General features: G+C 40.1%; 1 protein-coding gene and 2 non-coding genes across 3 annotated transcripts; 2 read left to right on the forward strand and 1 right to left on the reverse strand.

Annotated features, from left to right (window-relative positions):
* The first annotated feature begins 669 nt into the window (after window positions 1-669).
* On the forward strand, window positions 670-26,336 carry LOC116392196 (calpain-9). The gene is made up of 20 exons (XM_031863404.1): window positions 670-1,024; window positions 8,038-8,107; window positions 9,937-10,055; window positions 11,057-11,190; window positions 13,030-13,201; window positions 13,381-13,452; window positions 13,756-13,847; window positions 14,772-14,846; window positions 15,690-15,850; window positions 17,135-17,286; window positions 18,308-18,516; window positions 18,609-18,651; window positions 19,836-19,910; window positions 20,914-20,971; window positions 21,827-21,891; window positions 23,333-23,401; window positions 23,729-23,807; window positions 25,059-25,175; window positions 25,327-25,385; window positions 25,972-26,336. The coding sequence occupies exons 1-20, from the start codon at window positions 773-775 to the stop codon at window positions 25,996-25,998; spliced, it is 2,100 nt and encodes a 699-aa protein (XP_031719264.1). The 5' UTR covers window positions 670-772; the 3' UTR covers window positions 25,999-26,336.
* trnak-uuu (transfer RNA lysine (anticodon UUU)) lies at window positions 18,867-18,939 on the forward strand. Its single transcript has one exon. It is a non-coding gene; the product is annotated as a tRNA-Lys (tRNA).
* On the reverse strand, window positions 19,399-19,471 carry trnak-uuu (transfer RNA lysine (anticodon UUU)). Its single transcript has one exon. It is a non-coding gene; the product is annotated as a tRNA-Lys (tRNA).
* Window positions 26,337-27,321: the final 985 nt, after the last annotated feature.

The following is a 27,321-nucleotide window of genomic DNA, read 5'->3' on the forward strand; positions in this document are numbered from 1 at the left end:
AATTTGAAAGTTTCACAATGTCATGTCATGAGAGGTCCAGCAAAATATGATCATTCTTTTGTTGTGGTTGTTGTTTCAGTGTTGTCTCACACTAAGCAAACGCAGTGAGACGTTAAAAAGAAATACGCTAAATATTGATCATTTAAATTATTTTTACTCCCAATCACTGCATGTTAAACTTTTTCCTCTTATGGAAGTCCATTTCTGTCACTGATGAATAAAGATCCTGTAAATCATGATGAGAAACTTTCTCAAAATAATAACTTAGTACCTCATAATTATAATAATATGGTATGTCATAATCATGAGATACCAAGTCACTATTTAGAAATGCTAAGTCATGATTATGAGAGCTCATAATTATGACCTAATATCTCATAATTATAATATCTCATAATCATGATATACTAACTCATTATTATGCGATACTAAGTCATTATATTGGGTTTCTCATTATATTGAATTACAGGATCTTTATTTATATCACAGTTGCGGAAATGGGCTTCCGTACCCGCTTGTACTTCTACCAATGATAATGTTATTTTCGTGTGAAAATAGGTGGACAAAACCTCAATACAGTACTTACCATATATGTAAATATACTTCGACTGGAAACTTCAGCTCCACCCTCTCTCGCCTCGCGCTCAGGTGAGCATCTAGCTATGTAGCTTGCCTTGGTTTGGGCGTTGCTTCTGAGTCTTATCTTCTTTAATAAGTTGAGGGCAGAAAGTCGAAAGCTCCGTTTCAGAGAGCGCGTGTCTGCTTTTCCGACATGAAGAAGTCGCTGAGTGTGTCGTCCGAAGGCTCCCTCCCTCCGCTGGACGACGATGCGGACTCGGTCTGCTCCGACGAGCTGCTCGGCTCTCAGTCCCGCAGCTGGCTGTCGGACCTCACTACGAACGGGCTCGCGCCCCCGGAGAGCGAGGGCGCGAACACGGTCGGCCGGGACGGGCTGTTCGTGGACTACAACTTCCCCCTGGGTAAACTGGAGATGCAGGCCGGGGTCGAGTGGAAACGACCAAAGGTAAAGAAAGAGATGGAGGCTAAACCTTCTGTACCTCTTCTGCTGTGGTGCACTGTATCCAAGTACATCTACTTTTGTGCAGCTTTTTGTACTTTACGTGACTATTTCTACTTTCCACTAGCCTATATTTTGGAGGCAAATATTGTAGTTTTTACTGAACTATATTTTTTGATACCTTTAGCTCTTTGCAGATTCAAATAAAGATGTTGTATTAAATATTATAGATTCTGATACTATAAGTATATTTTAAACCCTCTGCTTCTGTACTTTACTTACGTTTTTTTTTCTCAACTTTTTTTTTAATATGTAAAAACAATCCACTGTCTTTTTTTCTTTTCTTTAAATGATTCGATTATAAGTAAGAACATATTAGTGACACAATGTACATTTCTGGTATCTAGGCCTTCTTATTTGCATGCGTCAACAGAGAGATGTGTTGATGCATTGACATGTAAACAGCATTTGAATGGTTGCATATGATATGATGAAGTACTATTCTGTACTTTACACCTCGTAATTCTCTATTCAGGTAAAACCCTATTCAGTAAACCACCACTGAGTATATACTACATTGTTGGACTGTGGTGGAAAGTAACTTAGTACATTAACTGGAGTACTGTACTTAAAGGGCCAGTGTGTGGCATCCTGAGGACTAACCAAACCCTGGCTTTACAGCAGGCGGCAACTTCCAGTTCTACCGAGTGAAGCCAATGCAGAAGTGTTTTTAAAAGTTGCATTCTCTCAACCGACCAGCAGGGGGCGACTCCTTTGGTTGCAAAAATAAGTCTGATTGTATAGAAGTCTATGAGAAAATGACTCAGTGAGACTACCTCGGCAACAACCAGCGGGACAGAAATATACCACTGAAATTGACTCAATTTAGGAATGTGATCACTCTATAACGTTCTGTTGAACAAATCCACATCGAGTACTCGAGTAACGTTGCTCACGCCCGTCCTAGCTGTTTATCTGTCTTATCTAATAGAAACTATAAACCCTTTTTTAGAAAGGTTTATTTGGGATAACAGTCTTAGCTTAGGCCACTGTAAACACAGGCAGCCATGCATTTAGCTAACATTGACAGAGTTATAAAAAATCCACATTGGCTGCTTTGTCTGATCAACGTGGTGTAGGACTCGTTGTTGCTTGTCGTTTTCAAAGTATTATGTTGAGCTAGTCCGTTGCTCGTTCAGTTCAGTGTCCTCAACCTGGCAACCGATCGTGAGCTTGAATCTTGGGAGGAGGGGCGGGGGGAGACAGGGGGGAGTCTAGCCGTCGGTTTCATGTTGTCCCTTTAACCCAGGCGGCAACTTCCGGTGAAGCTAGTGCGGAAGTATCTTAAAACTTGCATTCTCTCTACTGACCAGCAGGGGAGCCTCCGGTCCCATTGTATGGACGTCTATGAGAAAATGACTCTACTTCTCTCTTGATTTATTACCTCAGTAAACATTGTAAACATGAGTTTATGGTCGCAATCTCTAGTTTCAAGTCTTCTTCAATACAGCATGATGTTGATTTAGTAAATGATGGTCCATTTAGAGTCAAACAGACCATAAAGCAGGGTAGGCTTTAGGGCGGGCTTACTGTGATTGACAGGTCGCTGCCACTACCAAAGCCGAATACGGCGCCTCTATATCACTCCTCCCCATTCCAAATATGGTAAAGGCTGTATTCCAAGATGGCGAGGGCGAAATTGCCAAACTCGAGGCTTCATAACGTCAGTCCACAAACGAATGGGTGACGTCACGATGACTATGTCCACTTCTTATATACAGTCTATGGTCACACTGCTTGATGCCATCAAATCATAAGCACTGTGCCTTTAAGCATAATTCTGCGGTTCTTGAACTTTACTTGAGTATTCCATTTTATGCTACTTTGTACTTCTACACCTTTAATATTGACTGACAAAACTGAAAGCTTAAAGTCATACTTTATTTTGTCGAGTGGAGACTTCCTTATTATAAATATAAGGTTTTCTTTATCATTTTTGATTCTATAGGGAGAAACTCTATGTGCAATATACCATAAAGCACCAAAGCAAACAACTAGCATTTCATGGTTTAAGTTACTATAACGAACAAACCACGCAGGATGAAAACATCCTCATATAAAGTCCCAATACACTCACATTTACAGTATAACTCTGTACTGTAGGGATCACTCCTAATGAACTTGAGGCTCACTATTAAGCCTTAATATAACACCAACACTGTCGTCGATCCCTCAGAGGTATACAATTACACACACTTTATGCCTTGTTTAGGAATGTTGCAGCAAGTTTAATAGCAGGCTTTTTAAAGTTAAATACTGTGGGTAAATGCAGAGTAGAAAACTGATGTAACAGCCTCATAAAATCACATTTACTATCAGTGAGTCACACCGGGATCGTGTCATGTCAGGAGGCAGACCTGACATGACAGTTATGAATACCAGTCCTGTTCCGAATGTAAACCTGTGTTTTTTTTATGCACCAGTGTCCTAACTGGGGAAGCTACCTCAGTTTTTTGATATTGTTCAATTCATGAGAAAAGGAAAAATTGCAGATGGGTGCGTTTCAAACAAATCACATGGAGGTATAATAAAGATAAACAAAGGGCTGCAGGGCAACGGGAGGGAAAGGAAGATGTCAGCCCAGTGTTGTCCATCAATATACTCGGTATCGGTAGAAGTACTCACTATACAACATTCAGAGCATTAATATAGCAACAAACAGCTATTATCTCTGTAAAGAAATAGTGGAGTAATGTCTTCCTGAGCAAAGAATGAAGTTGTAATCTGAGCCTCTCCACGCTTAGTTTACATACTTTTAGTGCACGTGCGAGTGCACGTGAGCGTGCATGTGAGCGAACGGCGGGTTAGAGCTATGCCGTCCCGACCGACGGCTTTGTTGTGGAAAGCGTAGCGGCCGCCCTCCTGTGACCCCCTCAGGTAAACACTGTGAGCTCTGTCAGCACTGTTGTCTGCACCGTTAGCTAAATGTACTAAAAGTACTTAAAGTACTTAAAGTAAAAGAAATAATGGTGCAATTAAATGTTCTCTGTCAGTGTTTTACTATTATATATGCTGTTTCTGGATTCCTATCACTGCTGCATTAATGTGTATGTTGCATTTTAACTCCTTTATATCCTGTTGGTTGGTTTAATCTGCATCAATGCATCGTATTCTATAAGATCATCATGTTTGTAGCGTCTCTGTCCTGTGAGAACCTCGTATCTCTAAACAGATCAACAGTCCTGTTTTCAGCTTTGTGACGATGCATTTTCCAGCTGATCCAAGAGGCTTTTTAAAGAGTTTACTGAGATGAAGAAGTAGGAGGATTTTGTCAACACATAAAGGAACACTTCATCCTTCAGTTTATCACAAACATTCAGCATCAACACATCTGGAGATACGTGGTTTTCACTGGACAGGAAGGGGAGGGAAAACTGTCATCTGAAAAGTAACTAAAGCTGTCAGTTAAATGTAGCGGAGTTAAAAGTATGAAATGGAAATACTCAAAGTACAAGCACTTCATATTTGTTCTTAAATATACCTAAATGTACCTTCTCTTCTCACAAATGAGGGCAGGACTCGGTCAGGATAAGATAAAACCTGCTTATGTCATTACACCGGACCTTTGTTGAGTAAATATGTGACGTATCAAACGAAAGCACCTCTACATGAAATAAAAGCAGTTCTCTCTCTCTGCAGCGGTGGCAGAAGAAGGAAATTGGCAGTTTGTACGCGGCTGAATGTTTTATTAAAAAGAGCAGGAAGATTACATTACAGTCATTTAGCAGACGCTTTTATCCAAAGCGACTTACAATTCAGATTCTATCACACCGTAGGCACAGCTACGGAGTAACTTTTTTGGGGGGGTTAAGTATCTTGCTCAAGGACTAGCGGAGCCAGAGCCAGGGATCGAACTGCCGATCCTCTGATTGAAGGACGGTCCTGCTCTCCACTTAGCCACGATCGCCCACCGTGATGTTTGTACGTGGGGTGAACAAAACAACAAGAATGCCTCAAAACTTGCAGAAGGAAATCCAAACCTCAGTCTCAACACAAATAAAAACCATAACAAGCTTCACAAAGGCTGCATTTACTGCAGAGCTGTCACACTGCGTGTATCGATAATGCTTTACTTTCATTCACTTTGATAATAGTATGGGAATCTTATAACCAAATATCAGTGTGTGCAGAACTTCCTGGTCCGTCTCAGCCACAGCTGGCAGGTGTGCCTTTGATCTTAACTCACACATCCTGATTGGTTCGACCTGTTTGCAACTGGAAGCAGAAATGGGCAAAAATACATCAAAATGTATTTTGATACAAAATACCCCTCAAATAAATGTATTAAAATAAAATACAAAATACTGGTGCCAGAAAATGTAACAAAATACAATACATGTATTTTGTATTTAAAATATAGGAAATACTTTTTTCTGGATTTTCTGTTTTCTCACAATTTGGTATAGCAGAGCATTCAGGTTTGGGCTCTATAATGTACACAAAGCTCTGGTGAACCCCACAAACAGGAAGAACAGTCACAGCTATTAAAAGACAACAACTTGATTGATTATGTATATATATATTTTTATTAATGGGACTTAACAGCCCACAAACTTTGGCTTTGTATCAACAAGAAAATATTCATCACATATGAATGCATCACACATTAGGCCTATGTATACTATAAAAGCAAAATATAGAAATAAAAGCAGTACACAGGTAAAGAGCCTAAATAAATTACTGTACATCAAGTTCTGCACAGAAAAATGAATAAAAATAAAAGGTAAATAGTAAATCAATACAAAAGTGAACAGGTAACTTAACAAGTGAGTAGCTACTTACTTCTCTTTTACTGTACCTTGGCCAGTGGCATGGTAGCCTATTTCTCTCTTACATTGGCCAGTGGCATGGTAGGCCACATAGTTCTATATTACAGTGTTAAGTGTCTCATACAGGTTCACACTGACATCTTTATGACATAATAATCCTTCCATTTTGGTTCTTGAGACCCAACCACTGAGTAGCCTGTTTAGTTGCCTTTAAGAACAACTAACTTTTCCAATATTTCTGGTGTTAACCGCCTCCTGTGCGGATGGAATATTATTCCTGCAAACGAGAACAGTCTCTCAACCGGAGCCGATGAGGGGAGGGTTGTGTTAAATCGAACAAAAAGGAGCTTGATAAGTGGGTACTGCTGAAGAGAAAGCAGGTCTTTTCTGGTGTCCTCCAGAAAACGAGGTTATAACTTGTAATACAGTGCAAGATTAGATGGTCAGACGTCTGTTGATGAGGTTATCATGAACATACAAGCTCCCAATCTCCCTCTTCCTATATAGCTAGCTACTCCACTGATAAGTTAACTTGCTAAACAGCATGCTAGCGTCATTAGCATGTTAGCATCGATCGCTAGCTTGATATTATAACATCACCGTGTATATACAATAGGCTATGTAGCCAGACCCAGACATCAATTATACATCAAGCTAGTTGACATCTGTCACACTCAGATAAAATATTTAACTTGACAGACAATCCGTTGAACTTGAAGACTGAAGACTGAACTCATGAACTGTTTTTTGATTTGTGGAGAAAGTATTTTGAGTATTTTAAATACAAAATTACTCCACTCTAAAGTATTTTGTTACAAATTACGTTAGATTTTTTTATTGGCCCTATCAAATACAAATGACAAAATACTCAAAAGTAATTGAAATACGTATTTCAAATACAAGTAATAGAAATACTGCCCATCTCTGCCTGGAAGACTGACAGGGCTTTTATTGTTGTCACTGGTAATGACAGGGATTTCTGTATGTACTTTATTTCAAGTCTGTTTTTGACCATTGGTAAAAGTTAAATCTTTCATGTAATCTAAAGCTGCTAAAGTGTGTCAAGATCTGTTGACATCAGAATGTTCGTTTCCAGGATTCACATCAATCTGATTCAACTGGCACTGTGGACTGGGACTCACACACACACACACACATAAATAATGATACTGTACTGCACACATCCTCATCGCCCTCTTCAACAGCGTTTATAGAGGTCACTCGCTCATAATGGAACACTCGCAGATTTATCTCTGTCGCTTCTGTTTGTGTCGCCTCCACAAAGTACCATTACGCAAAAGGTGTCCCTGAAGTATCCATTATATGTATGAGCTAATCTACGATGAGTGTAATGATAATAATAATAAACTTTATTCATAGAGCACTATGAACTACTAGAACACAAAACAAGGTGCTTTACATGGTTGAACCAGTAATGAAAACAGTTCAGGACTGTGAGGAAATAAACTCAGTTTACAGCAATATAAAAATCAAATGGAATGAAATATTTTCCATATTTAAAGACTTTTAAATATATATATAATATATAATAGAGATTTTTGGGGCTTTTTTTGTCTTCATTTGATAGTACAGCCAATAGACAGGAAAGGTGAGAGAGAAAAAGCGGCCGTTTATTTTCCATTTCCTCCGCTCTTGAACTTGCCTTGCCTTCCATGTGTTCCCTGCAGGCCTAAAGCGTCGTGTATGCAGGCTGTTGTTGGATACACAAAAATGTGCCGTCGTCGTCGAGGCTCGGTGATGACAGAGCAGCTCAGGTCAACCCGTTTACTGCGACAGGCTGCGTTCAAAACACAAGTTTGTTACTGTAACTATCGCAGTCTTGTGAGAAGGTTTTCCTGAGGGGGCTAGTTCACGCTGTTGTTTCTGATTGCTTTTGTTAACTCGAGAACATCATATACTTTTTCGAATTATCACTTGTGCATCTACAAAAATTATCAATCAAACACTTTGCAACACGGCACAGAGATGAAACTAGTATCAATCTTCCCATCTGACTCCGGGTTAAGACTGTTAATAAAGTACCTTAGTTAATGAGCCGCCACTCCCTGTTCAGGCGCTCTGAAACCTGTTTTTTTTGTCATTTGACAGTTCCCTTCTCTCGTTTCCTCCCGCTCCTCCTCTGTTTTTTTTGTTTGTTCAACCAATCATCAAACTCCTCTCTGTTTCCAGGAGCTCTGTTCGTCGCCTCAGTTCATTGTAAACGGAGCCACGCGCCTGGACGTCCGCCAGGGAAAGCTCAGTAAGTAGACGGCCGCTGTGGTGTTACACAACACAGTCTGTTCAGACACGACCAGTCCACGAAAACACGAGGCACACTCTTCCCACAAGACAGTGGAGTAAAAAGAAAAGTTTCTGACGTTGAATTGCATAACAAATGCTGATATATTCATTGGTGTATTTTTTAAAAGGTCATGTGAGTTTACCCGCCAGTACTTTTGAGTTGTTCCTGTCTAGTTTTTATGTGACATGGGTAAGACTCGTTCTTCATGTCCTGACAATAAAATAAATATTTGGTACCAGCTGACAACCAGAACAAACAGGAAAGTTTACAACTGTTTACATCCGGTAGTGGATTTATTTTCACTGGTCCACTTCATGTGATGTATCTACCAGTGGTTAATCATTATACATACCGCTAGTAGTGGTGTAACGGATCATAAAACTCACTGTTCGGATCGTACCCCGGATCAGATTCATGGATCTGATCAGCACAACAAAAAAGGGAGCAAATATAACTTTTAGAGGTCACATTCACGTTTTTTTTTGCCGCCGATACTAATTGCCGATCATTGATGATCCATGTTGACAGATACAGATCCCTTTGTTGTTGTTGTGTGATTATAGCAGCTGGTCTACATCCAGGTGATTTCTTTCTTTGCCAGTGTCCAAAAAATCATTCCAACCGCTCTGAAGTCTGTGAACCATCAAACACTCTAAATATTATTCTTTGACTTTGTTTTACTAGATTTTTCCATAAAAACACACAATTTATATGAAAAAGAAATAAAAGATTGTTTTTATATAAATTAAAACAAATCTTGTCAAAAGTCGTTTTAATAACTTTTTATTTATTTATAGTATTTATTCAAGTTTCTCATCAACAATACAGTTTACGAGATTACATTTGAACACTTCATGATAACGTTATAATTTACCTTCGCCCAATTCTCATTTTCACTGAACAGAGCCTGAACGCATCACGATGTAACTGAACTGAACCATCGTTGGTTTGCTGTTAGCGGTGCTGCTAACGTTCACTAGCTCTCTACATGCCAATTTAAACACTGATTGGTTGTTTACAGTGTAACATTACCAGAGATTAGTGACTAGAAAAACAATAAATGCCGATGTCCTGATCGCATATGTTACTGAACATTGGAGAATAATTACTGATAATGATAAGAAAAACTTTATTTCACACTGTGATGGTTAACTGTGTAATTAATCCGTGGTTCCCATACGTGACTTTGACACGGAGGAGCCGGGCATCGAAACCCGCTGATGGAAGGCCCGCTCAACCACTCCGAGCGACCCGTGTCACTTTTCGCTTGTGTCTTCGTGAGAAAACGTAGTTTGAAGACCTCATCTGGGATTCCAAGTGAAAGATCTGGAAGAGTCCCGATTACAAGACGGCAAGCTTTGAAAGTCGCACAGTGTGAACTTGGTTTTAACTTTTATTTGTTCAGCTTTGCCGTCAACTGTTCTTATGTCTATTTACTGTACATTGAGAGAGGTGCAAAAATTAGTTAAATTCCTTGTTTGTGCACACATACTTGGCCAATAAAGCTGATTCTGATTCACATTTGTCTCCCAAATAAATACAAAGTGGTCATGTGAAATTGTCTGCCTGCATGCACCATAAATCAATCTAGCTAGTGCACAATGAATCAGGGGAAACTGAGGTTACACAGAGGATGCACCAGCTGTGTCAAAAGACGTCTGCGTATTGTGGAGCCTCTAAAATTGAAACTTACAAAACAGTTCATGGCACTCTGTGGTGAATGCAGTTTTAAATGACGCACCCTACTGATAACCTGACCTATCTGCCAAACCTCTCTTTTCCTTTAGATGATTGCTGGTTGCTCTCTGCCATCGCGTCTCTCTCCATGCATCACGTCCTGCTCAAGAAGGTTGTGCCTCTAGGACAGAGCTTCCAAGACGGATACAAGGGCTGCTTCTCCTTCTGGGTAAATAGCTGAACGTTGCCCAACATGCTCCTGTTTGTGCAGCACGGATGAATCTCAGTCTCCAGAAGCCGACATTTAAAGTCCCAGTGGAGCTGAGGTTTGAGCGCCTTTAGCTCCTCAACGTATTTCTTAGTGAAACATATGTATTTCAGCAGTGTACAGTCACTAAACGGATTCAAATCTAATCCTTCGCATTGGATTGGACCAGTAAAAAGTAGTCGGGCTTTGAGTTTAGCGTGATACGGAGCAACAGAAGACTGTTAGTTCCACACACACCTCCATCCCCTGTTGTTACATCAGGAGGACTAAGGAGAGATGAAAGGGCAACTTTGTTCTGTGTCACATTACATGCAGATTGAACGGCGCCCGGCTTAGCTCCATGACCATGTCAGTGGCCAGCAAAATGCTGCTGGTCCTTTGGCGTCATCCGGCATGTTCATCTGCATGTACTGCCTGCGCTGCAGTGACACAGAGCCGGTTAGGAAATCGGCAAAGTTTCCCTTGAATGAATTTAACTGAAGCCACATTGATTTGGAAATGAAAAGTAGAGTGTTTGCCCCCTCATATCCAAACACACATCGCCTCTAAGTCGCCCGAGGGATGAATTATTTGAGTGCAGGATGAGTCAACAAACATTTGAAACTCTTTAACAGAAGAGAAAACCCTTTTACTGGTATTTTTGACACATATTTAGCTTACAAACCACAGATAAATGAGCAATTAACACAGGGACACAGGTTAAACTGGGGAAATGTATTTTCGTTTCACTGGAACTTGTGTTGTAGTGTGATACAGACGTGGGGTTTCAAATAATCAAGGACAGTGATAAAGAGGAACTTTTTAATCTTTCTTTTCTTCTGTTGGCAAAATAATGTAGCTTTCATCGAGACAATCTGCATGATAGATTGTAGAAAATGTTGAAATATTATTTTTATGGCCTTTGTAAGTATGATGAAAGCAGGCCACTTATGACCCCCCCCCCCCCATCTCTCTCGCTGTAGTTTTGGCAGTACGGTCAGTGGGAGGAGGTGAGGATTGACGACTTGTTGCCGACTCAGAACAACAATCTGATCTACCTCAGCTCCCCAGAGAGACTGGAGTTCTGGAGCTCCCTGCTGGAGAAGGCCTACGCCAAGTGAGTTTCTGTCAATCAGCGTGTGTGTGTGTGTGTGTGTGTGTGTGTGTGTGTGTGTGTGTGTGTGATGAAGAAATCATTACCTCATTTGGATGCGGAATGAGATCAACCTTCACTTAATTAGAATGTGAGATTAATAACATTCCAATTTATTGACCCTTCGCTAATTCTCGCCCGCCAGCACAGACTGGCCAATCGTAGCGTAGCATCGGCCAGCTATGACCAGGGTCCGACAATTATCACGCACTAGACTCACATGCAGTCTTTTCAGATGTTCTTCCTCTTCAGGCTGGTTCAGAGGATTTACGTTGTGTAATAGTGAAGGAGATATACCTTTCTAAAAAGTTGCGTTTCTATGCAAAAACCTGTGGCGCTAACATTAGCAGAGTGCATTAGCACATCATTAACTTTCGTTAGCACTCCTATGCTACGCCAGCTACTGAAGCTATACTGAATGCATACACATGCTGTTATGAATACCTACCCGCCTTTATTTCATTGTCTTCTGTCTGGATCTCCAGGTGATGTGGTGGATCACTTTAACACAGTGATCTGTAGCTTTAGCTTCTATCTTTATCTTGTTAACCTGTTTTCACTCCTGAATCACTTCGACATCCTGGATATATTCATTAAACGCTTATTGCAGACCCTTCTGTCTGCTTCTCTCTGAAATAGCTTTTACGTTTTTCCAGAAAATGAGATCATATTTCTGCAGGGAGTGCAGTTAGTGACAGTGTGGGCTCTATAGCTCTCACACCTATCGGAGTAGCAGGCGGGTGGCGGGGGCTTAGTGAAGGGTCAGTTGTGACACTTTTTCCTACGGGCACTTTGAGAAAACATTTCATTTCTAAAATAGACACCAATAGGGAGAAGAGTTCTTTCTTTTAATGTTTTTTTTGTGAACACTTATTTTGTTGTCGATCAGGCCAGAAATATTCACTTGTACACAATCAATCGGATGTGCACAGAGCTTATCATTTATTCTCATAAGGGGATTAATCAGTTTCAATGTAATGAGCCGATGACACTTCTCTGGTAACACCCTCAGAATAGACCTTAGGACACAAATTCACCATGATGCTGTGCTCTTTGCTCAATTGTCTCACAATGAGTGTGTTGAACATTGCTCCAGGGCAACAATTTAAGGCCTTTACACACCGAGAAGTTCAACTGGGGAGGATAAACTAGATCCTTATTTTTTAAAACGCGGTGCCCCATTTATCGCTGAACAAACTACATATATCTTTAATATCTCCAATTATACTGGGTTTATTCTCACAGGTTTGACAACACCAATACCCTGCTCTTGAATGTAATTGTTTTTAACTGTGCTCTGTTGTTTTAATGTTCTTTGGGTTTTATTTTCTTGTTAATTATTTTCTTGTGTGTATTTATTCTGTTTTAATTGTAACATCGACCTCATTGAATATAAGGGCATGCCCACAATGATTCCCTTGAGATTTAAATAAAAGTTAAATGAAAGAATAGATGAATGAATCTATCTACCGTATAACCAGAAATGAACTTCAAGGAAAAATATGTAAAATATTTCTTAAATTAGTGACATCCTGAAGTCCTTCTCTTCCTACTTTCCCCTCTCTATGTTACCAGATGGAATTCAAACATATTGGAAAGTACATCCTCAATACTGGAACAGATTTACCAATTTCTAGGAATTAAACTCTGTTTGTTCACCTGTCATGTTTTCTTAGAGAAAGCGTTTCTCTCACAAGCCTTTTTATTCCCAATCAGACCTTGTTTTTCCAGTTATTTCCCGGTTCGTTTACCACCTGGAATCTATCTGATGTTTTTTTGTCCTCACTGTGTCTTTTGTCCCAGGCTGAAAGGTGGCTACAGATCTCTGGACATGGGCTTCCCTCACGAGGCCATGGTGGATATGACGGGCGGGGTGGCTGAGGTTTTGAAAATCTCCTCGCTGCCTCGAGACCTGCCGGCCTTCCTCAGTCACCTGCTGGCTAAAGGAGCGCTCATCAACTGTGCCAACTCCCAGGTACGGGGAGGAGGTTAGCGGTGGCGTGGAAGCTGGAGGGATCGACTTGTTAGGTCTAGTTTAAATCCCCGGAACACAGAAGCAGAGCATGTTCCCAGTAAAGCTGTACTTGAGGTTGGTGTAACGTTTCTTCTGTCCTGACAGCAGGTGGGTGGATGTGTTTGTTGTTTTACCCCCAGGGTCCTTTGGAGAAACAGAGTGAACTGGGTATCATGTTCAGACATGCCTACTCTCTGACTGCAGTAGAAGAGGTAATTAACTGTGCCTGTTAATATTCCTATTTTTGAGAGCCTCACTTGACTTTAAACAAAATAACGTCCAAAATATTATTATTATACTATATATAAAAACAATATTGGTAGCCGCATGCTTTGGATAAATAAGTCTGATCACTGACAACCCTCTGATTTTTAAAGACGCATGTGTGCACTTCAGAGAGGAAGAGGGGAACTCCTTCTACTGAGGCTACAAGTCCTAAACTCAACAGGAATTGAAGTGGAGGATTTGCATGCATTCATGTTGGCCTGTTCTCTGTGTTTGTCCTCCTCCGCCAGGTGAAGACGGCATACGGCAGCAAGGATTTAGTACGGCTCCTCAACCCCTGGGGCAACACAGAGTGGGAGGGGCCCTGGAGCGACCTGAAAGGGTTGGTACACATTTTCAATTTATTTGAAGAGGAATCACATTTTTCCCTCTAAAGCTATGCCACATGACATTTTTTGTTTGTGTGCATTTGCATTTGTCTGCCTGTCTCAGTCCAAGTCATATATATATATATATATATATATATATATATATATATATATATATACTGTATATATACTATATATAATTTTAATTGTTTGATGCTTCAATAACTATAATCCAGTAATCTAATATATATTATCCTTAAATGCGCCATCCTGCAAGATGTGTACTTTTAAACATCATGCAGGATGTGCTTTAACTATATTTTACTATTTAACATTTATTATTAGCACTGTTGGCTCCCAAGTTTCGCCATGTTGAGAGCCGTATGGAGGCAATCCCTCAATCATAGATGTGCTCTGAAGTAAAAAGATCTGAGTACTTCTAACCACCACTGAAAATATGAATAAAATAATCACCCAAGTGGGACTAAACCTAATTAGAATCTAAACACAGGAATACAACATTATGTAAAGTAAAATATAAAGTAACATATAGACTGGTAGCCTAGTGAGTAATAGTAAAATGTGTAAACTGCAATGTAAACAATAATGTGAACTGTAATGTAATATTTCTATACGTATACGAGAACAGTTGTAGATTATATGTATATAAATACATATACTGGCATGCTTGTCACCTTTTCTCTGTCTGCCTTTCTTTGTCACAGTTTCTCAAATCTGGCGTCAAATTTCAAAATTCAACAATAATTATGCATATTAACTGATGTCATAGCTTCATTTATCTGTATTTAAAATATAAATATAAAAAATATAAACATACTTCACTAAGAGTGGTAACATTTGACCTGTTTGTTTTTTGGCGTACGTATGAAAGTCTCCTCTCTCTACTTGTGTGCCTGTGTCTCTCTGTCTCTGTGCAGTACAGAGTGGAAGACAGTGAGCGTGGAGGAGCAGAAAAGGCTGCAAAGAGTGAGACGGGAGGACGGGGAGTTCTGGTGAGTTTGTGCATCTGAGCGTGCTCTCTGTGACCCCGACCGTCCGCCTTCTGCAAACATGTAACAACACACTGACATGCGAGGCTGAACCGCAACGAGAACAACGAGGAAAACAAGTCGGCTTATCCGCTACCTTGTCGCACCACCACGCACATGTGCTTTTTATTCTCATTTGTCAAAGAAAGGAAAAAGCATGCACTGATGCTTTGTGACTGATGATATTAAGGACTGATGATCTGGACAATGTTTTCATTTTCTACTTAAAGTATTCTTACAGATTGAACTATATATATACATTGGTGGTGCAACGGATCATAAAACTAGGGAGCAAATATAACTTTTGTGGATCCCTTATCCCGTTTTTTTCCCCGCTGATACTAATTGCCGATCATTGATGATCCATATTGGCAGATACAGATCCCTATTATATATATTCTTTTATTCATAAAAAAATTCAAATGATAAGGAAAGAAAAGATTGTATTTTAATGTCTTCAGTAGTTTTAACGATGTATGTATATATGCTGCTTAGAGCTAGGGTTAGGAAGTTAAACAGCTCATAATTCATCTCTAATATCTCGATATTTTGTTGTGACAACATCTCCAAACAACTGGATTTATTCAAGTTTCTCACCAACTCTACATTTTGAATGAACATCATGCTGTATTGAAGAAGACTTGAAACTAGAGATTGAGACGATAAACTCATGGTCACAATGTTTACTGAGGGAATAAATCAAGTGAGAAGTAGAGTCATTTTCTCATAGACTGCTATACAACCAGCAGTCGCCCCCTGCTGGCCATCACAAGGCATCTATAACTGGCCTATTTCTCTCTCCATCAGGATGTCGGTGTCAGACTTCCGACAGCACTTTGAGACAATGGAGGTGTGTCACCTGACCAACGATCTCAGTAAACCAGGGTCCAGCGTGCTGCCGTGGTGTTGTGTAATGCATCATGGGAACTGGGTGCCAAGCATCTCGGCGGGAGGCTCCGTCCAAGGGGGTAAGAAGACACATGGCGTCTTAACTAACTCCAGCACATTTATAGTGTTTATAAACCTTTTCAAAATAAAAGAACTAAAATGTTTTATGTGAGCCAGGTAATTGTGTTTTACCTGTTTTTTGTTCAAACAGACCTGGGGCCATTATTTGCACAGCAGCATTTGTTTGTAAATGTAAAGTCTGTGGTATCTTACCTTGTGTGTACAGTACTGGAGTCATAACCCTCCCTCCTCCTTTTTTTAAGCCCCGGCCACTGAGGTGTGTTTGTGGATGATTAGTTGCAGACTCATCATGCTGAGACAAGTTTATTGGTCTGGTAACAAAGTGGTGCCGCAGTACAGTGTGTTTGATCACTGTAGCTTCTCTTCAGTCACTGACGATGACAATCTTGCAGGTAAAAGTGAGAATCTAAGACATGAAATAGTGCTGAAGTTAAAGTATAGGGATAAATAACACATTAAATAATATATAGTATATATATATATGTGGTAGACAGGTGAAAGAGGAAATTGAGGCGTCGCAGCCGTCTCTGGTGCCTTCTTACTTCATGTGTGTGACAACACTACACATACGCTACAGAACGGAACATATTTCAAAATGACAAGCTGAAGTCGATGAGTGCGTTGCAGGTGATTCCACAAAGGGCTGTGTTTGTGGGGTCAAAGGCCGTCGATGGGAACTGTTTTCAGTAGAGATGGTTATCGTTAGGATTTTATCAATACTTGTACTCTTATCGATGCTGCTTATCGGTTCGGTTCCTTATCGATACTCTTAGCGGTTCTTTTTGATTATATTGTGAGAAAAAAAGACAATGTATTGAGAAAAGATTCAACATTGCTTTATTATTCTTGTATGTAAACAAATAGTCTTTCGTGAGCAGCAATACAAGAAGTTACAAAATCTTTAAAATACATTCACAGCTCAACAATTAGCTTTCATGTATTAGCCTGTTCTTATGATCAAACTCAGCATGGCATCACTAACGTTACCTGCAGTGGATGAGGATGGACGGCTGCTCCACAAACAGTAGAAAACTGAGCATTTCTGCACATTGATGTTCTGCTTGTTGGTCACATGTTGTGACAAACTGCTGCTGTTTCCTCTCTTACTTGTGAGGGTTTTATTACATTTGTGACAACGAGAGTTCTCAGCATCTACTGGAGTCAAATGTAGTCACACTTTGGATCTTTTTGTACTCTCTGCCATGATGTGAGTCTCACTCTGTACTGAGCTGGAGTTGGTGGGTGTGTGTGTGTGTGTGTGTGTGCGTGTGTGTTCGTTCCAGGTTCGTTCTGGCAGAACCCTCAGTACTACTTCACCCTGTCGGAGGTGGACAGCGGCACAGCTAAGAACACCTGCTCCTTCGTTTTGGCTCTGATGCAGAAACACCAGAGGCGTAGGGGCGTTAACCTGGCTATAGCCCTGCATATTTACCCGGTACACACACACACACACACACACATGACACACAGTTATTCATTTATTAAATTATCACAGAAGTATTTTACAAGTGCAGTTACTCTGCAGGTCAAGATATTACATTAAAAAAACATACGTTTATGAATTACTTTACATTGATACATAATAAATCAGTGGTTTCCAAACTTTTTTACTTGCAACTTCTTACATAGAATGAAAAGTGTAGTTAGGGCTGCTTGTCATGCCTCAGTTGATGGGACACATATTGAGATCAGAGGAACAGATTTATGTATCAGAAGTTTGGTTTTTCTTCTTTCCCCTCCCATTAATCACCAGGAGCAGCTACAACAGTAAAATGCTGCTTATACATTGACGCAGCAGTATTATAATTATCTAATAATGATATAAAATTAATAAATCATTCATAGGGAAGTCTACTGCACAATGAGTACTTTTACTTTGGATACTTTAAGTCTTTTTGGCTGATGATACTGATGATACTTGAGTGAACGATCTGAATACTTCTTCCACCACTGCAGAGAAGTGTGGGAGGATGATATAAGTACAGCAGCGTATTATAGATAGATAGATAGATATATACTTTATTCATCCCCAGGGGGAAGTTTCTCTGTAGGGCCATTGTAGGTAAAACAATGAATAACTTATGGAGCTGGGGGAGAGGGTAATACTCTGAGAAGAAATTCCGAAATTTACGAGATTAAAGAGGCAAATTTCCATGAAAAAGACTTGAATATTATCTAAGATTATAAAGACATACATTTGCGAAAAAATAAAATCTTAAATTCTCTGAGACTCTTGACTACTTGAGATGTTATAAATAATACATATCTGTACTGATACAGTAAAAAATGCTTGATTTTGTGTCTGCATGTAGTCCCAGATTTCCTCGATACAAATATATAAAGGCTTTCAATCTAAAGGTCCAGGGTTCGAGTCTCTGTTCAGGGAGACACGTTGCACAGTGAGAGAAACAGTAGTTTGTGTGTCCACGTGTTCGAAGTGTTTGCTGTCCCTCCAGGCCCATCCTAAGAACACATACCTGTCCTCAGAGGACCTGAAAGTGCTCCAACCGGTCCTCTACAGCCCCAAGTACTCCCCGCGCCGGGAGGTGGTGCTCCGCGGCTCTCTCCCGCCGGGCCGCTACATCATCGTCTCTTCGACCCAAGCAGCCAATCAGCCGGGAGCGTTCCTCCTCCGGGTGCTGACGGAGCAGGGCAACGCTGCCACGTGAGTCACGGATACGACCTGAGATTAAGAAACATCAGAGGGCTCTTAATCATAAAAGTGATGATTTTAATATGTGTTTTTTTTTCTCCCAGTCCAGCCCACAAACCGCCACTCGACATCCCTCCATTGAAAGAGGTATGAGACAAATCAGTCACTAAACAAATACTCACCTGGTGGAGTGAAGTGGAGTGGAGTGGGCTCCAACTAAATTGACCAATGATGGAGATAAAAGTCACAGAAGCTTTTATGTGAGACAGTGTCAGTTGGGGTTTAAGTGTGTTCACAAGACGTGTAGGCTGTAGAAGAGCCGTTGTACGTTGTTTTGTATACTGTAAAAGACTGTTGCTGAAGCCTGGATAGCTCAGTCGGTAGAGCATCAGACTTTTAATCTGAGGGTCCAGGGTTCAAGTCCCTGTTCAGGTGACAGGAGTTTTAGAAAGCTAGTATATGGCAGTACCAGCAAAGACTTTCTGCAGTTCTATCTTGAGTACAGAAATGTGCAGTACACATAAATAATATTATATGTACTGCAGTTACTAACAAGAAAGCTGCATTTCTTCTGTCAATCCATAATGCTTGTTTTAACACATGCACGCTGAAGGTCAGGCACAGCAGTAATGTACATCACAGTGCTTCAATTCCATGTCTCGTCCAAGTGTTACATCTACTATAAGCAGCACAGAAAGAAAATATAACAGCTACTCACACAGCTGCATAGATTTAAAATATAACAGAAAGGACGGAAAGCAAGAGCTCAGAAAATCCCCCACAAAGTATTAAATATGACAATCAAGATGTTCTCCATTTAGTACTGTTTGTTTTAAAGCCGCTGATTGATTTTCCTGTTATAGCTGTCAGTCTCTGGGGTTTTAAAACATGTCTCGCAGGAACAGGGACTTGAACCCTGGACCCTCAGATTAAAAGTCTGATGCTCTGCCGTCTGAGCTATCCAGGCTCTCTTTGCTGAATGTAACACATCTTTTTCAAAAATCTCTATCTCTGTGAAAACTCAATACTTAATTTTACTTAATAATATTGATGTTTGAAAACCTCTTGTTAGTGTTTCTCACACGTTGAGTTTTCTGAACAATGTATCAAGGTAAGAATACAACCTGGGAATTCAGAGAAGCAATACCTTCCACCTCAGGAGCAGATACGTGCAAAATATTGTCACTTGAGAGTGAATTTAGTTTATCTGAGCAACGTATTTTTAAAGGAGATACACATAAAGAAACTTCAATATGTGGTTCAAAAGTTGTAGAGGAGGCATGTGTTTGAGTCCTGTTTCTGAATTGAGGCTCTGTGTTTTCTTCTTGCAGCTTTCATTTCCTCACCAGGCTGCTCTTCCTTCACTTGAATCAACCAAACAGCTGTTCAAGAAGCACAGCAGCAAGGTGAGATATCTGCTTTATTTCGCTGTGTCATCATCGCTTTCATTTGGGTAACTTCTCTATTTTACAATCTAAACATGCTTTTCACAACATTTCCTTGTTTTGCTTCTTCATAATAAAAGCTCCCAATTATCTAAAGAATGGGGACTTTTATTGTGAAGAATTTATAGGGAACAAAATGGTTCTATTACCGTATTACATCCGCTGCTTTTAAATGTCATCGACTCAAGACAAGTGTGGTGTCAGTTAAAGACGCACCTCAGGCTGACTCGTCCGAGTCAAGCCAAGGCAGCACATGAGGAAGGCCGATTGTTCCCCACACAGTTTAGACAACCGCAATATTTAATTTAAAAGAGGTTTTCTGAGCTTCTTGGCACAGATCTGAAGAAAGTGCCTTAAACTTGCATCCTCTATACTGACCAGCAGGGGGCGACTCCTCTGATTGCAGGAAGAAGTCCCATTTTATAGAAGTTTATGAGAAACTTAACCTACTTCTCTCTTGATTTATTCCCTCAGTAAACATTGTGAACATGAGTTTATGGTCTCAATCTCTAGTTTCAAGTCTTCTTCAATACAGCATGATGTTCATTTAGTAAATTATGATCCATTTAGAGTCAAACAGACCATAAAGCAGAGTATGCTTTAGGGCGGGGCTACACAGTGATTGACAGGTTGCTGCCGCTACCAGAGACGTATACAACGTCTCTACGTCACTCCCCCGCAGTCCAAATATGGTCACTTCTGTTCACTGGTTGCAAAAAAAAACAAGATGGCGCCAAAATACCGAACTCGCATCTTCTAAACCGCAGTCCACAAATCAATGGGGTGACATCACGACGACTACTATCACTTGTTGTACTGCAGTCCATGGGTAAACCCCACCCTTCTGCTGCTCCCAGCAGTTTGATACAAATACTGAAAGGTTAACCTGCAAAGACTGATATGTGTGTTGCACTGACCTGTGTGTCTTGTGTAGTGACTGTTTCCTGCTTTGTGTCATCTGAAGGGGCTTTGCAAACCAGTGCACCTCCACAAGCTGCTGACCGAGGCCATACAGGAAGGAGGTCAGTGGCGATCATCTGTCTCTCTTTTCTCTTTCAACAGTAATTAGTTGTAACACCCTTAAGGATTGTTACACGTCATACTCAATGTTGTTTTTTGTTTGCAAAGCAGCAGCGAAGGATTTTCACAGGAACAGCAAAGCAAAATAAGGTCTACAGTGGTCACCTCTCTGATTTTTAGTGTCATATTAGTTTGGCGGGCATTCGTCTGGGATCATGACAGACATCTACAGCTGGTTGGTTTGGAGCATACAGTTCCTTTAGTTTCACCTGCTTAGCTCAAACTAAATCTCTATCTTTTTATCTTAAAAAAAAGAGAATCTAAAACATAAAATAGTGCAGATTTTATAATATAGGAATGAAATATAATATATATACTACTTAATTAGAATAGAATATAAACTATGATACTGTGGGTAGACTGGTGTACAGCAGTATAAAATTAATAAACTGTAATATAGATAGGATTTAATACATAAATATATATGTTTACTGTGGTGTGTTCAGGTAGTAGTAGAAGTAGGTAAAACGTTTGTTTTGTTTACAACACTTGTGGATTATGACACATGTTCATGAGGGGTATAAGATGATTATTTTTTCCAGTAGGTCACCACACTAAATAGTCAGTGAATCAGCCAATTGACCTGAATTATTTTTGTACTTAAAGGGGCCAGTGTGTGTGATATGGCGCCATCTAGTGGTGAGGTTGCAGATTGTAACCAACTGAAACTTCTCATCTGTTTGGTTTCACCACTGTTGGTCCAACAGCCACCTCTACTGAAACCGACCGATTAACAGAACAATATATATCGCATGCATGGTAAAGTGTCCACTAACGGTCTAACCTGTTGTGCCCAGTGTTGGCCGGCAGTGAGAAGTACTTGGCCCTGGAGCACTGCAAGAGCCTGGTGGTCCTCATGGACGTATCCTTGAAAAGTGACATCATGTCCATCACCTGTATCATATCTGTCATTATCTATCTGAATCTATCAAGCACACTCAGCATTGGACATAAAAAACATCTTTTAAGTGGTAAACAGTAACAACTTCACACCATTGGTAATTAACAAATGCTGCAATAGAGACATAAGACTGAGTCTCACAGACTGAGAGCTGACATTAACAAAGTTACATTTCTCCTGTTTCTCTCTGAATCCCCCTTTACTTATACCTACCCTCTCAATACATTGTAGGTGTCAAGTTCAGAGAACTGAGCATGTGAGAAACACTAAAGAGAGCTTTTAAAACATCAGTAGATGTATGTAGACTGTTGGAGAGCAATTGTATTGTGATTATTTATTATTACCACAATAATACCTTTGAAATAGCCTGGATAGCTCAGACAGCAGAGCATCACACTTTTAATCCGAGGGTCCAGGGTTCCAGTTCCTTTTCAGGCGAGACACGTTTTAAAACAGCAGAAGCAGACAACAATAATAGGTAAATCATTCATCTAATATGACCCGTGTTTAATTACATGTAGTCTAAATGGTAAACAATAAGAGTTTCATACAAATAGCAGAAGAATAAAGAATAAAAGAAAGAATCCGATGCAAGTACGTTTCCACATATATACCATCATAAACTCACAGAACGTAGTCTGTAAACTACAACCAGCCTACAAATCTGATTTAACAGGATGTAAATCTCTCTGTGACTTCCTGTCTGTTCTTTAGACTTGACAGCAGTCTGCCGCCTGATCCACTATCCAGACGAGGGCCGGTTCATCTCAAACAAGCCTTGTTTTTTTTGTGCATTCTTTGTGCATCATTGGACAACGGTGTACTTCTATATTTATGTGTAACACTTGGGCATGATATGGAATTGAGGCACACACACTTGCTTCTGTCAGCTCCAAGGAAACCTAAAACCTGTCTCGCCTGAGCATCAACTTGAACCCTGGAACCTCACATTAAAAGCCATTTAGTTATGATATTTTAGCAGTCAGAAGAAAGAATTACAGTGAACTATTACTCCTCTACAGTTCCTCTACATCGGTGAATACTCTGCCATGGTATCAATATTTTCAAACATATACATAAAGTGTGTACTTTGTTATTTGTTATCTACCTGATAAAACATCTTGGTGACAGATGCTGTTCTGCAAAAAAGCGCTCACTGTTATTTTGTCCATCCCTTTTATCCCAACGAGGGCAGGCTAGATAACAGAAAGGCCTCTGTGTGTAAAGCAAAGCATCACAAGCTGCAGCCTCCAAAATAATCCTTCTTTCTTTAATGTCCGTCAAATTTGTCACCCGTTTGTCTGACTGACATAAACACAAAAGAAAGAGAAAAGAGAAGTCGCTGTTGATGCTCGATGGCGTTTGTCGGGTTTCATGTCCTTGACCTCGGGCTTTTCTTCAGACACAAGGCAACGCTCGGCTGAACTGGCTGGACTTCCAGAGTCTGTGGGACAAGATCAGGAGGTGGACGGTAAGATTATCACTTTTGTTATTTAGCTTTGCAGACCTTTTACAGACCAAGACATATTAATCACATTTCTAGAGTATATAAATGATTTTACATCGTTATAATGTTATGTGTATATGTAATAAATACCTATTGTCTGTAACCGTTTGTTGGGGTTTTAATTGAAGGACTTGGGACAGTTAGAGTGCAGATGTTAGGTCGTTCATTAATGCTGTTGAGAACCATCATAAAACTTGCTCCACGTGTTCATCAGTTGGACAAAATCCTTCTCTTCACAAATGGAGCCATTATTAAGCCTTCTGTAATGAGACGTGGTGTCGTGTTTTTCAGGATATCTTCCTGACGTTTGACAAGAACAAAACACAACACCTGGAGTACAAAGAGGTGGCCCCCGCTCTGAGGAAAGCAGGTAGGACTGAGGACACACAGACACACCAATTAAGTTACTTCATTCACATTTAATGCATTTCTCAGTCAACGTGTAAAGCTAGTACAGCTGTCAGAAAACAACCCGTATGTGACCAGCAGGGGGAGCCAGACCACCTCTCTTTACCTCTTCAGCAGCTAAAACTATTATTACACACCTAAAAACATCAATATCAGCCTTACTGTATGCTTTATTTACAGTATGTTTAGCTTTACCTTGCAGCCTTTTCTGATGGAAAACTGAAGCTGTTATCTGAGCTCTCTTCAAAGCCACCAAAAAAACATCAGCTTTACTCTCAGAGCACAGGATTTACTGGTTGTCCAGCTCAGTACGAATCCATTTTAGGTCACTGACTTTTAGTTAAGGACATTTTTTAAACTGCTACAATGAATGTGTTGTAACTCTGTAATGCTGTTCATTCTGTACACACGACATCTATTGCACTTCTGTCCATCCTGGGAGAGGGATCCCTCCTCTGTTGCTCCGTTAAAGGGGTTTTTGGGGGAGTGTTTCCTGTTCCGATGCGAGGGTTCCTGGACAGAGGATGTCATACGTGTACAGATTGTAAAGCCCTTTGAGGAAAATTTGTGATTTTGGGCTGTACAAAAATAAATTTAATTGAATTGAACTTTAACTTCTACTTCAATAAGAGACCAGTAAATTCGCAAAATATCAGTAATAGCACTACACATGACACTCTTTTCTTGCTTTGTCTGTGCCAAGCCCTCACACATGTACAGCATCCTGCTGTATACCTGCACACAGCGCAGAGGAGTAACTAAGTACACTTGGACTACTGCACTCAAATACAATTTTGACTTACTTTGTATTTGTCACTCCACCACATTTATCATCTTTAGTTACTTTTCTGATGAAAACCTGTGAGTTTCTAAAACAAGATATAGTTCAGGGTTAAATTGGTATCACTGTTATAGTAATAATAATCTGATCATATAGTATATGATACGGTCATTGTATCATTGTATCATTGTAAAGACCTTTACTTTTGCTATTTTAAGTACTTTTACTTTTGTAATTCTTACTTAACATTTTGAATGGAGGACTTGTACTCATTGTGTTTTTACGCTGTGCACTTGAACAGAACTTCTCCCACCACCGCCTGTACACATGTGGATTTAAATACGTCTAAATGTTTGTTCGCCACTGCACCTGTCGAATGATCTCGGATTCATTCTGACCCGTCTTTGGTTTGTCCGTGTGTCTCGGCTCCAGGCATCGTGGTGGACGATCTGATAATGCAGCTGGTCGGACTGAGGTACACGGAGCCGGACCTGACCATCAGCTACCCCGGCTTCCTGTACCTGCTGATGAAGCTGGAGAGCATGACACGTAAGGGAGGGACACGGAGAAAGAGGGTTCTGAAACATTCACACCGTTAGAAGAGCTTCTCCAAACACCTGCCACTACAGGCAGGAAAACATTTCAACATTTGCCATCTTAGTTCAAACGCTTCTCAAATATTCCCTGTCCTCTTTTGCAGACAAATTCCAAGCGTACGACATGGTGGGGATGGGAAGCATAACTGTGAGCTACAGACAGGTACGGGCATTCATTATGACTCCTTCCTCTTCCTCTGCTTTAGATACTTTGAACAGAGAATTGAAAGAAATACAAACATGGAGGTCGCAGCTGTGGTATTTATCATGCTTTTAAAATGACTTTAATATCTACATGGCAGTTTGGCAGTTTTGTTATTAAAGCTGTCAAACATGACAGTAAACGATGTACACTGCAGTTAAAACGTTCTGATTCAGCTGTTATGTTGGTGTTTTTCTTCTTTACTTCATTCATGACTATTTTAACAGATAAATACTGTATAATTCAGACACCAAATGTTTTATTTATGTTTGAAATACTTTTGAAGAATGAACGGTGCATCTGGGCTCTAAATATTGAGTGGGTGTGTCTTTCTTTGGGCCCTCTGCAGTTTACTCAGTAGTTAGATTGAAGAGCTTTAAACTGGGATTAGTTCAGACATTCAGACATATAGAGTCGTCCTCTCAGACGTCAATCAAGCTTTGTGGCAGGAGATTCATAACTTTTGAACGGTTGTGCAGATATTACTGTTTGCCATTAAACCAGGTGAGTTTAAACTAAATGTTTTCTGCTCTCTGATTGGTTCCAGTGGCTCCACATGACCATGTACAACTGACCTGGGCCACTCGGAGGGATTCATCAGGATTTGCTCTGTCTGGTCTCCTTTCTTCTGATTTCCCTGCAGGATTTTAACGTGTTTATTTGTTGTTCACACGTATGAATGTAGATGCACAGCACAGCTCGCTGATAGAAACGTGTAGCAAACCGAGACTTCACACGCCATTCCTGTCTCCTCTCGGATGTCGTCATCATGTAGTCAAAAGGAAACATCTTCCAGAACGCTCTTCAGCCATGGAAACATCCGGGGTCAAAGGTCAACGCTGTGAGGGACAAGGGTTTATGATTCACTGTGTCGGTGGCACCTCAATGACTTCATGAATGAAACTTTTACGATGTTACCCCCCCCCCCCCTGTCTAATATGGAAATTAGCTTTAACCATGTTAAACACTAACACTGATACATGGTCCCATTATTGGTATGGAAGATTTAAAGTGCCTGCTTCAAAACATTCTAAACAAAGAGACAAAGTGAATTATGATAAACTAACCCCTTAAAGGCGAGACACTTTTGAAAAACATAGTTTTTAATGCACTGCTCAATTCTGAGACTTTGGGCTATTTTGCTTCCATAACACGTCTTCTTTCAGACTAGTGGAAAGAAAACATTTAAGTGTTACTACTTTGTCTATTTGTGTCTGTAGAGTTCTCCTAAGCTACCATTAGATGATGCCTCATTTAACCTTTGAGAAAACTTGTAATGCAAACAAATAATTGTTTTAATGTCAGTAATCAACTGGGGACGTTTCCTGTTCATTTTCTTACCCGCCTGCAGTGTCTCCCTTATGACCCATTATTGTGTGTATTACTTTAATGCCAACAAGTCTATTAATTGATTGATAATTAAGTTGACTCATCATTTCACTGTCCTCCACTATGCATTTCTTTTTTACATGTTTTTATTGTGATGCCTTAAAGCAGTAAAGTGATAACCTGAATACAAAAGGATCCGTTCATCTGACGTGTACTTCATTGTAAAACAATATACACAGGTTTTGACCTCATTACTTCTGTTTAGGCTTTTGTTTCAGCCTCACGCTGCGTGAATAAAGAATAAAGGAGTCAAAGTGTGTGAAGTCCTTCTTCAGTTTGTTTAAAGGCTGCGGTGCGTCTCTGGAAAGGTGAACACACAATTCATTTCGGACAGAAATACATTATAACTGAACTACTTTAAATCGTCCCAGCTCTGCAAACAGTGGTAGAACGTTTGCTTACTGTACTTACAGACGCAAGGTACTTGTACTTTATTTGAGCATTCCCATTTCACGCTACATTATACTTCTACTCCACTACATCTCAGCAACCAGGAAGAAATATAAAA

This window comes from Anarrhichthys ocellatus, unplaced genomic scaffold (genome assembly GCF_004355925.1).
Source record: "Anarrhichthys ocellatus isolate YVR2014 unplaced genomic scaffold, GSC_Weel_1.0 scaffold29, whole genome shotgun sequence".
Lineage (NCBI taxonomy): Eukaryota > Metazoa > Chordata > Actinopteri > Perciformes > Anarhichadidae > Anarrhichthys > Anarrhichthys ocellatus.